Below are 12,160 nucleotides of genomic sequence, written 5' to 3' on the forward strand. Positions count from 1 at the left end.
CATGATCCCCTGAGCACCGAGCCTATAATAAGCATCACAGGACGTATCCCAGAAACAAAAAGCATATTTATTCTATAGCCTAATTAATCTGAAACGGTGGTTAATAAGCTAGTAAATGAGGTGGGGTTTTTTTTGGGGGGGCACATCTGGAAGTGCTCAGTAGCTACTCCTAGCTCAGTGCTCAGGGAATCAAATGGTGCTGGGGTTCAAACCTGGACTTCCTTCATGCAAAGCATGTACCCCAGCCCTTAGGCCCTTTCTCCTGTCTTACGTTTTTCTTTTTAGACTAGTCATGACACTTCACGTTAATATTTATAAAAGAAAACTCCAACTCAAATATGCAGGTTGAGGGTTTTTTTTTTCTTTGCTTTTTGGGTCACACCCGGCGATGCACAGGGATTACTCCTGGCTCTGCACTCAGGAGTCACCCCTGGAGGTGCTCAGGGGACCATATGGGATGCTGGGAATCGAACCCAGGTCGGCTGCGTGCAAGGCAAACGCCCTACCCGCTTTGCTATTGCTCCAGCCCATATTGGTTGAGTTTTAAGCAGAGATTTCTAATGTACAAAAGAATTGAGCGGTAAAAACCTACACAGCAAATTATTCTTACATTGAAGATTATAGTGACCCATGGGGTTGGGAGAACACAAGTGTTGCATGTGTCACTAGGCATCAAATCGATAGCAATGGAAAACACCAAAATTTAAAAAAAAAAATTGTTTCTGTTTTGGGGCTATATCTGGTGGGGCTCATTAGGGCTTCCTCTTGGCTCAGTGCTCGGATTACAACTGGTATTGCTTGGACCACATGCCATTCAGGGACGAAACCAGAGTGGGCTGCATGAAAGAGCCTTCACCACTGTGATCTCTTCCCGCAGCCTATAAGTATTTTTTCTTTGTGGGCCACACCCAGTGTTATGCCTGACCCTGCATTTAGGAATTACTCCTGACGGTGTTCCATATGGGATGTAGGGAATTGAACCTGGGTTGGCTGTGTGCAAGGCTGGCATCCTACCCGCTTTACTATCTCTCCAGCCTCCCGAATTTTTTAAAGAAAAAGGAGTAGACTCTGGGCCAGACCGATAGCACAGTGAATAGGGTACTTGCCTTGTACATGGAAATAATCTACTTGGAAACTGAATCCACATAAGCAACCTGTGTCCAGTCCCGGCATCCTATACGGTTCCTTGAGCACTGCAAGGAATGCTCCTGAGTGCAGAGTAATTCCTCTGAGCATCGCCAAAAAAAAAGAAGCCAAATTAAAAGAAAAGAAATAGCTGAGGCTAGCTGGGGCTGGAGTGATAGCACAGCGGGTAGGGCGTTTGCCTTGCACGCGGCCCGACCCAGGTTCGATTCCCAGCATCCCGTATGTTCCCCCGAGCACGGCAAGGAGTAATTCCTGAGTGCACGAACCAGGAGTAACCCCTGTGCATCGCTGGATGTGACCCAAAAAGCAAACAAATCAATAAAATATTTAAAAATAAAGAAAAGAAAAGAAAAGAAAAGAAATAGGGATGAGCTGGCGCCGTGGGTTAGGAGTAGAGCATTTGTCTTATATGGTCCCCAGAGTAACTCTGGGTGAGAGCCCCAAACACAGAGCTAAGATTAAGTCTTGAGCACTTGCTGGGCCTGTCCCAACAACCAAATAAAGAATCAGATTAAAATTAAGAAATTCTTAAAAACTACAAATTAATAATTGAAAATTTAATTTGAAGTTAAAATTTAAAATTAAATAAAATTTTAAAATAAAATTATAAGTGGATTCCTTCCGAAGCTTTGACTTCTTGGGTAATGTACGAAGGATGTGCATACAAAACTTCAGATGCTTGTGAAATTATTATACAGTGTAATCTGGGGGTTCTAGGCTCCTCCCCGGTACTTTGTAAAGTGAAGGCGACTCACTTCAATGCCCCTCAATGCCTGGTCAGTGTGCTGGCCCTGTCCCTCTGCATCTGCTTGCCTCCGTGGATGGTATCCTGGTCTGGAATCTGAGCTGGAACCCTGTTGCCGAGTGCCCTTGTGGGGGCCTCTGTAGCCCACCAGCCGTACCCCAAGAGCCCCGACCCCCAGGCTTCCTCAGTCTCTGGCCTTGGCATGTGTGGGTGAGATCCCTGCCATCCCCCCCCCCCCCATGCTCGGGTACAAGTGTGGGTCAGAGAGGAGGTGCCTCACTGGGGGCTTCCTCTTGACTGTATCCCACCCCCCAGCCTCCCTATTCCATATTTTGGCTTGACACGTTTTCTACAAAACTTAAAATGACCCAATTAGTATATGGAAACCAAGGTTTAGTTTAAATAAAGTGGGAGGAAATAAAAAATTTAAAAATGAGTTTACGGGTACCCCTCCCCTCCAGCCTGTTAGGAAGACAGGACTGTTGTGGACACAGCTCTAAGGAGGTGTGACAGAGAATGACGCCACGTGTGCTGTGGGTGGAAGCTGCCGCTGGCTGAATACAGGCTCTGAATTTGCTGCAGAAGGTTCCTTCCATTCTCAAAAATGCTGCCAATAGCCAGAACTATAAAGAATTTCCATGTTGGGCTGGAGCAATAGCACAGCGGGTAGGGCGTTTGCCTTGCACGTGGCCAACCCAGATTCGATCCCTGCATCCCATATGGTCCCCCAGCACTGCCAGGAGTAATTCCTGAGTGAAGGGCCAGGAGTGACCCCTGAGCTGGTGTGACCCAAAAAGAAAAAAAAAAGTATAAGAATTTCCATACTTCTGAAACAAACTCTAACATCTAATTGCTCAAGCGGACCCAGTAACGTCTCCATTGGAGACTTTATTGTTACTGTGTTTGGCATATCGAATACGTCACGGGGAGCTTGCCAGGCTCTGCCGTGCGGGCGAGATACTCTCGGTAGCTTGCAGGGCTCTCCGAGAGGGGCGGAGGAATCGAACTCGGGTCGGCCATGTTGGCTGCGTGCAAGGCAAACGCCCTACCGCTGTGCTATTGCTCCAGCCCAACATCTAATTAGAATCATTTAACTGACTTTTAAGTACAGTGTATCATTCCCCTCTCCCCGCCTCCAGCTTTTTGGGTCATACCTAGTGATGCTCAGGGGTTACTCCTGGTGGTGCTTGGGGAACCACACGGGATGCAGGAGATCAAACCCAGGCTGGCCACATGCAAGGCAAACGCCCTACCAGCTGTACTAGTGCTCCAGCCCCCAGTATGTAATTCTTTTTTTTTTTCTTTTTGGATCACATCCAGCGATGCACAGGGGTTACTCCTGACTCTGCACTCAGGAATTACTCCTGACAGTGCTTGGGGGACGATACAGGACACTGGGGATCAAACCTGGGTGGGCAACATGCATGGCAAACGCTCTACCCACTGTACTATCACTCCAGCCCCCGGTATATAATTCTTATTTTTTTTTTCCCCGGTATGTAATTCTTAAGAACTGATCTTGCAACATAAAAGTATTTGTTTAGAGCCAGGCAGCTGGCTCGGAGGGCTGGTGCACGCTTTGCATATAGAAACCCCGAGTTTGAGGCGCCACGGTGTCCCCTGGCAGCCTTCAGCACCTCTGGGTGAGGCCCCCAGGAACCCCAACACTGCTACAAATCCACAGGCCCAAGCACTTAACTGTCAGGCCCACATTCCCCAGCAACTGGCATGGAATCCTGACGTATGACTGGGGAAGCTACAAGCAAGACAAGTGCCCTACCAGCTGTACTATCACTCTGGACCCTAAGATATTTATTTTTAGTGGGAAGATGTAGTAGTGGTGGTGGGATTGGTGTTGGGATATTCAACATAGGGAGTTACTGTGAACAACAGCAAATAAAAGTTTTAAATTTTATTTTTATTTATAAAAATTAGTTCGCTGGGGGGTGGTCACATCCAGCCAGGCTAAGGGCTTATCCCTGGCTCTGTGCTCAAGGATCAATCCTGACAGTGCTTTGGAGCACTGTACGTAGCGTCAGGGATCAAAGCCAGGTTGGCTGCATAGAAGGCGAACGCCCTCCCTGCAGCACGATGACGATGGCCCTAAGAAACTTACTTTAAAGGGCTGGTGATGCGGCTTGGTGATAAAGCACATAGCCCGGGTTGGCTTCCTGGGAGCAAATGCGGGGTATGTGACATTTGAGTGCCACAAGGGGCGGAAGTAAAATCTTTTCTGGTGAGGTCAGGGATGGGGTGGGGCTTGGGGCCACCCCCAGCAGTGCTCAGGTTTGACTCCAGACTCTGATGTCAGGGATCACTCCTGGTGGTACTCGGGGGACCAATGTGATGCCAGAGGTATGGGGCACAAGCAAGGCTACGTGTAAGACAAGCCCCTTCCTCCCTGTACTACCCCTCCAGCACTGGAGCTCAATCTTTCGAAGAGATAAAAATCCCACAGCCTTCCTCCTGCACCCTGACTAGATTCCAACCACCACGTCAACAAAAAAGCATCTCAAGCCATCGTCTGGACAGTTTACTTGGCCAGCACCTCTAGGGGGCAGTGCTGTTGCAGAAACTTGCCCACGGCCGGCTTGAGAATAAGGATGAGCTGGTCTTCTCTATGCAAAGAGAAACATTTGTACACGCGTTCTAATGCCTGCAGCGAAGTGACAGGTGGCAGCGGGGGGGGGGGGGGGGGGTGTGATATGTAGGTTTCATATTAACAGATGTGTTTAGCATTTTTGTAAGGGGCTGGAGAGATGGTTGCAGGGCTTAATGTGCCCGACCCCTGCCAGGAATGACCCCACACCACAGAGCTGAAAGCAGCCCCAAAGTGGCCTCACACCCCAACCCCACTAAAAAAAAAAAGTAAAAAGGTAGATGTGTTTTTTGGGGGGCAGGGTGATGAGGGGAGCGGTACGTGGCTAGGTCAGCAGTGTGGGAGACCATGCAGACAAACCCAGACAGACGAACAGACCATGGGAGACAAACCCAGAGCTCTCACCTGCAGCACACGTCCCGGCCTTCTGAGACATCTTCCTGGCCCCTGGTTTTAAAGAGCATTTGTCATTTTGTTGTGTATGAGGGCTCTGTGCACATTCTCAGTCTACTGAGTTATCTCTCCAGCCTCTTAAAATACACCGAAGGTGCATCAGCAGCCTAATGGCACCTTCAGACTTCCAGATACCCCAAAATTGCTGCTGTGCCTTTGGCCAGACTCCAACCACTTGGGGTCAAGTTTACCCAAGAAAGTAAACAGCCAAAAGTTAGGTATGTGGGAGACACACCCACAAACCACCTCCGGCTCAGCTATGTGTTAACTGGAGGCAAGGCCTCTCTGGTTCCTGACTGAACTGCTTAACGGCCTTGATCCCAGCGACTCAGAGACAAATCTTGGAACCCAGCGGCTTTTGGCAGAGATATGTCTGGTCCCCGCAATGGGTTACCAGCAACGAACCACCCTTGGGGGAAAGGGTGTTGTCCCTCCACCTACTCTCCCTTGGCGGCTCGGTGGCTGCCATCCTCCAGAGGCCATTGGATAGTCAGGTTTGGGCCCACAGTGATGAGTGAGCACATGGGGCGTCAGGGAATGGGGGGGAGGGGGCGGACCTTTCCTCCCTACCCCAATGAGACCCCGAGTCGCCTCCCACAAATGGCCTCTCTGGCTCCTGATCAAGCTGCTTAATGGCCATGATCCAAGAGACTCAGAAACAAATCTCAGAACCCAGCGGCTTTTGGCAGAAATGCGACCAATCCCTGAAGTAGGTTACCAGTGCCAGGCCACCCCAGACAGGAATATGTTTTTGTGTCTTGGCCTACTCCCCCTGGCGGCTTGGTGGCCGCCATCCTCCAGAGGCCACTGGACAGTCAGATTTGGGCCCGCAGTGATGAGACACACGGGGCCTCACGGGAATAGGGGCGGAGCTGGCCCTTTCCTCCCCACCCCAACGAGACCCCGAGCTGCCGTCCACGAATAGCCTCTCTGGCTCCTAATCAAGCTGCCTAATGGCCATGATCGCAGAGACTCAAGAACAAATCTCGGAACCCAACAGGTTTTGGCGGAAATCCCTCCAGATTTAATTGTTAAAATTTCAGAATTCCAAAATCGTGCAGCCATTACTGCAACTGTGTGACATCATATGTTATTCATAATCAGCAATAGAAAACAAACTGTCTCCTGTTGCCTTTTTGGCAGATCTAAGTGTTGGGGTAAAATCCCAAATAATAATGGTGGGTCTGGTGCCAAAATACTGAATGTGATCAAAGTAGAGAGACACTAATGTGGAAGTCATCTGCCCCACAGGTAGAGGGAGGATTTGGGATGGGGGGGCATACTGGGGTTTTTGGTGGTGGAGAATGGGCACTGTGTGAAGGGATGGGTGTTTCATCATTGTATGACCAAGACTTAAACCCGAAAGCTTTGTAACTGCTCTCATGGTGATTCAATAAATAAAATTATAAAAAAGAAAAAAATACACCAAAGGTAAGAAAATCGTGGTGCACCTAGTACTCACTGCTAGACACACAGACACACACACACACACACACACACACACACACACACAGATGAGTTAACCAGAATATGAATATGCCACACAATACACACACACACACACACACACACACACACACACACGAGTTAACCAAAGTGTGAAAATGCTGAAAGTGGTGCTGGAGACCACTCGGAGCACCACTCGGCAGAAACGGAGCATCTAAGAAACTGTAAAGTAAAGTAAAGTAAAGGCCCTCCCGTTGATCATCGATTTGCTCGAGCGGGCCCAGTAACGTCTCCATTGGAGACTTTGTTGTTACTGTGTCTGGCATATCGAATACTCTCAGTAGCTTGCCGGGCTCTCCGAGAGGGGCGAAGGAATCGAACTCGGGTCGGCCATGTTGGCTGCGTGCAAGGCAGACGCCCTACCCGCTGTGCTATATAATGTTCTATTTTAGTATTAAGCAAAGGGAGTCCACATTACAAATAGCTTTCAACTATTCACGCTTTAACTTTTACATTTTAAACTGTGCATTAGAGAATGCAAACAACTGTTTCAGGAGTATGTTGTGTAGCAGACCCTCAGACAGAGACATGAGGCCCACACATTAGGCAAAGGAAAAAATGACATGCAGAAGACTTGTGTTGTGCCCCACCCAGACACAGTAGAAGCCATCAGATTCCGAATCCGGACTGCTAAGCAGGGGTCAGGCACTTGCCCTGCACGTAACCAACTCCAGTACAATCCCCTGCACCCCAGGGTCCCCAGGCCTTGCTACTGAGGTGCCAGGCTGGTGGTGAGAACCATAAGGGATGACCCTCAGGTCTCCTAAATATAGCCAGGGAGGCCCCAGCCTCCATCGCCGAACGCTGTCACTTTCTGGTTTTGTGACCCATGATCAGCAGAAGAAACTGCAATCTTCTCTTATCTGGGTTTTCATCATAAACAGAAACACAGAGACACCAACAAACATTTCAATTTTTAATAATGGAAACAATTTGTCATTCCAGAAATAATTTTAGGAAAGATAAGTCTTCCCTGTAAAAATAAACTTAAAACTCATCAAAAATTATAAATATTATAACCTTTTTTACTTCTGTGATTTAAAATGCTCCCTTGCAGTACAATGGCCCCTTCATTTAACATCACTCCTGTACCATCACATATTGAAAACAGTATTACAATATAGCTTAGTTTAATTTAACGTAAGAATTTGTGCAATGATTTACAAAAAAACTCTTTGGCCTTCATGGCCTTCTTTTACATATTAAAAAAATGCTGTTGCAGTGACCAGTGTTTGGGAGAGGACATCAGTCTTCAAAGAACTGACCTTGTTTCAACAGAGTCAAGTTTTCCAAATCGGTGTGTAGTGCAGACAACAATGACCGAGGTTCTAGACAATGCGGGCAAGGACGCCCTTTTGAGACAACCTACTTCAAGTCAAAGAGAAAAAAAAAATTCACAGATACCCATCAGCAACTATTTTAGGTTCTAACAGTGTCTTAATCTGGGAAACAAATGCTTCACAAAAATCTAAGCTTACCAGGATGGATAATTAAGAGACCAGGTGGTTGATAATAGTATACTCAAACCTAAGCAATAGCCTGAATAGTAAAACAGGTATATTAAAAAAAAAAAAACAAAAAACATACAAATGAACAAAAAAAGAAAAAAAAAACCACGAAGGCATTCCCTGAACAATAATGTGTTGGTTGCCTGTCACTAAAACCCCATCAATGCACTACAAAGCTACGTGCAAAGTTAAACAAGATGTGCCAGACATATCTCAGAGCGAGAGTGATTTACTTTATTTTTCTGACTTTCTCCAGCAGCTCAGGAAAGATGCGATTGTCCCCGTGTGGGTGGCCGGCGGAATCAGCTCTTCCCGCGCCGCCCATAGGCCGGGAATGCGACTCCGCACGGACGGTCACCCCCAAAAACGCAATGTAAGGCACAGCTCACTTCAGAGGCAAAGAACTGAAGCACCTTGGAATTTCAAAAGGAATCCATTAGGTGTCACCAACGTGTTAACAATTCCTTGGGAATTTATTTTAAAAAAGAAAAAAAAAAAGAAAAACTAAACTGAAAGCAGATGCTGAGGCCCTGGGGAGTCAGGCTACTTTGCCCGCAGCCCGGCTCTGAATAGGGGCTGCGGGCGTCTATTGCACGTGCGTTTCTTTGGTTGTCGGGGGCCAGTTCCTTTGTTCGGGCCTGTCCTCGAGAAGCCCTCTGGGGTGGTCTGCTCCACGCCCTGCCGGCTGCCTCCTCTCACTCATCTGGTCCTTGCGAGTGGAGGGTCTGAGCGTGGGGGGGGACCAGTCGCCCACAACCCCTGCTCTGAAGACCCCTCAAAATTTGTCAAAAAAAAAATACTAGAGGCGGGGAAGGGGGAGAGGGAGCGATTGTCACCGACGGTGCTACTGGCTGGCCAGACAGCACAAAGGGAAGCCCAGGTTGGGAAGTGAAGAGGCGTCTCTCCCACCCCAAAGCCAGGGTCCTGACCGCATCCAGAGAGGGCAGCCAGAGGGGGTCAGGCTGGGTTTGGAAAGGAAGAGAGGGGCAAGAAGAAGCCTGCCCCAAAAACTGGATTCTCAGGTCAGCTACTGAGTGACTGGGCCCTCTTTCTGGCCACTGTTCCACTTCCTTTAGCTGCATCCCCACCTTTACTCACCGGGAGCCCAAACCATCCTAACGACATGCCTAGCCTCTCCCACAGAACACCTGCGACCTCCTTCTCCATGCAAAACCACAGACCTTGCTCCACCACCACCAACAACTCATCCTGCAAACCACCTCCCCTCGGCCCTCCCCGCCTCTCTCCGAACTTGCTCCTTTCGGCTCCACGTCAAATTCCAGAGTTCCCTTCATGCAACCCCACCCCAAAAGTCAAAGCCCCCCCCCCCCACGTCCTGCCCCTTTTCAGTCCATGCTATGCCGGCCGTTTCTTGACACAAACTGGTTTTTTTTTTTTTCCTCAGGGACAGGTAGTATTCAGACAGAGTCCTATGTTAAGCTTTCAAAGAGCATTTGCACATCCTTAAGCTTAACATCATCACATCTTTAGAATAACTGAGGGAGGGGGAATATATATATATTAAAAAAAAAACAAAAAACAAAAAACCAACAAACCCAACAAGAAAGCAGGTCCCCAAGTCCATGCTTCCCAGGCAGATTCAGATGAGCCTGCAGATTCACAGCTTGCCGGCAGGGGCGCCCCGAGCAGGGGTCGGGAGGCGGCGGGGAGGGGCGGGGTTGTCGCTAATCCTAAAGGCAGGACGACCCGAGAGCATCATCCGTGGGGCACAAGCGGCCTGGACCGGACTGCCCGCAGGTCCCGCGCAGCCGGCCGGGTCCTAGTCGGGCTTCCACACCTCGCGGAGGGCGTCCTCCAGCCGGACTCTGTAGGCCGCGTAGCGCCGCTTCAGGTTCTGCAGCTGATCGTCCTCCTCCTTGTCCAAGATGCGCAGGAAGTTCTGCAGCTCGGGCAGGCTGAAGGCTTCCCACTGGGGGGACCGCGTGGGAAAAGACAAGGGCTCAGCAGAACTGCCGCGGGGGCTTAGCCAGGAGGGGCGTTCTCCAGTCCCCATCGTCTTCTCGGTTACCATGGTTTAAAGAGAGCAGAGTGGGGGCAGCACCCCCACCCCCGTGGGCACACCCAGGAGTCACCCTGTTGCCCCCCACCTCCCAGCAATAAGCTGTGAGTAGTCCCTGAGCACTACTTAGCGGGACAACACCCCCGCCCAAACAAAACAAAAGATAATAATGAAATCCAGGACTGAAACATGACAAAACTTTCCAGGGGCAACTCCTAACCTACTAAGAGGAAGGAAGGGGAAAGGATCCTAGCTGGTGGCTTCTTTTTTTGGCGATGAGTCCTGGGGATTTGACCCCAGGGTGGCACCGACCCGTTGAGCTGCAGCTTCCGGCTTCCCAACTTTTAACCTAGAAACCAGGCTCACTGCGTCAAGAACCGTCCGACCTGGATAATCTTACCAGCTCCTATTCCCGACAGGACCGAGCTGCAGGGCCAGGGAGATTTACTCAAGCCCGTGGGTTACGGCTGACACCTGATCTAGAAGGGCCTTTTCCTTCCAACCAAAGGGCTCTTAATACAATCCTCCGTGAGAGAAAATGACAAATGCGATAGACGGAGACATAATTCTTGACTCATTTAGGCAAAAAAAAAAAAAAAGGGGGTGGGGGGGAGACTGGCCGGGGTGTGGGGTGGGGGCAAAGATTCCAGGAAGTTAAATATCTTTTGGGGTAAAGGAGATTGAATTTCCTTTTTATTTCCCTCTAGAGCGAATTAGCCCGGAGACTTCTGTTAGCAGCAAACATATGGAGAGTGTCATCTTTCAAAGTTCAGCTGGATCCAAGTAATTTGGAGGCAGAAGGGGTGAAAATTACTCTCTGGGTGGAGTGGGGCTTTTTGTTTTAAAGAGGGAGGGGGCACATTTCCGGCCACCGCTGAAGATAACAAACCCATAGAACGAATGCTATGAAATATCAGAGGCTGACTGTGGGCCCATTTCTAACTTCAAAAACACACAGAAGCAGGAGAGAGAGTCTAGTAGGTAGGCAAGGGAACTTGCCTTGCATTCAAGCTATCCAGGGTTCAAACCCTGGCACCACAGACGGTTTCTGGAGCCCTTCCAGGAGTGATCCCTGAGCACAAAGCCATGTACGTAGGCCCTGGACACTGTCAGGGATGGACCACACACCGGACCGGGAAGCAAAACAGAAGCTGCCCTCAGAAACACCCTCCTAAGGCTGAGTCTGTTCCTTCCCCCACCTACCATACCCTCTATCCTCTCCGAAGTGTTGATTCTCTAGACCAGAGCAGGGGGGCAGGCCTGGCCTGGGCCAGGTGGAGCAGGAAGCAGAAGGAAGCCAGGCTTACCTCTCCGATTTCGTGTTCCCGAAGAACAAAACTAAGCGTGTCGGTTCTGGGTCCTGCCACCAGCCGCAGGTAGAGCGGATGCTCCCGGTCTGAGAGCTTGCAGGCGTACACTGGGCCAGGACACAGACAGACAGCAGGTCACATACGGGGGTCTGGAGTCAGTCCCCAGACCGGCGCTCCAGCGGTCCATTCCTGCCAGGGCGGCCGCAGCCAGCCTCCATCTGACTAGCGCAAGGCTTCAAGCATGACTTGAGGCTGGGAATGCAGTTCAATACGAGGCATGAGCACTCGTACATGTCCTCTGCTTGATGCCCTGGGCTCCTTCCCACCGCCCATGACTCACAGCACCTCTGGGTGTGGCCCCCACCTGACAGTGCTCAGGAGGCCATATGGAATTCTAGGAATCCAATCTGGGTGAGCTGTATGCCAGGCGAGCGCCAGACCCCCAAGGCAGCTTTAACTAATTCAGCTCCTTTTAGAAGGCAAGGGATTCAGTTTTGGGAGAAGGCGAGCTTCTGGTTTTTTCAAGCGCTCCAGGGGTCTGGGGGCCACTCTCGGTAGTCCCTGGCCTATGGCTGTGACTGCAATGCTGGCAGTGAGGGTTGTCTGGAGGAGCTGGGGAGCTGGGGGTGCTGGGGGATGGGGGAGCTGGGTGGGCTGGGGAATGGGGCAGGAGACAGTGTCGGGGACTGAGCAGGGTCCCAGGGCTGGGAGATGGCGCAAGGGCTGGCACCGTGCCTGGCGGGCCACGATCCTCCAACCCAGGCCCTGCAGAGCCCCAGCCCCCCACATCCTACCACTGACCCATCAGGTCTGCACGGTCGGACCTAGTATCACTTGGGAAGACCCCTGAGTGCCTGAGCACTGCCGACCACA

At 50.3% G+C, this 12,160-nt stretch overlaps 1 protein-coding gene across 2 annotated transcripts in view; it reads right to left on the reverse strand.

Moving 5' to 3' along the window:
• Positions 1 to 9,292: 9,292 nt before the first annotated feature.
• The window catches only part of RASSF3 (Ras association domain family member 3), a 76,984-nt gene continuing 74,116 nt past the window's right edge, over positions 9,293 to 12,160 (reverse strand). For both annotated transcript variants that reach the window (XM_056130767.1, XM_056130768.1), the window contains exons 4-5: positions 11,285 to 11,394; positions 9,293 to 9,887 (exon numbers count right to left, since the gene is read on the reverse strand). In XM_056130767.1, the coding sequence (XP_055986742.1) occupies positions 9,738 to 9,887; positions 11,285 to 11,394 (260 nt within the window). In that variant the 3' untranslated portion in view covers positions 9,293 to 9,737. The remainder of the gene's footprint in view (positions 9,888 to 11,284; positions 11,395 to 12,160) is intronic.

Source organism: Sorex fumeus, unplaced genomic scaffold (assembly GCF_029834395.1).
Source record: "Sorex fumeus unplaced genomic scaffold, SorFum_2.1 ptg000081l, whole genome shotgun sequence".
Classification (NCBI taxonomy): domain Eukaryota; kingdom Metazoa; phylum Chordata; class Mammalia; order Eulipotyphla; family Soricidae; genus Sorex; species Sorex fumeus.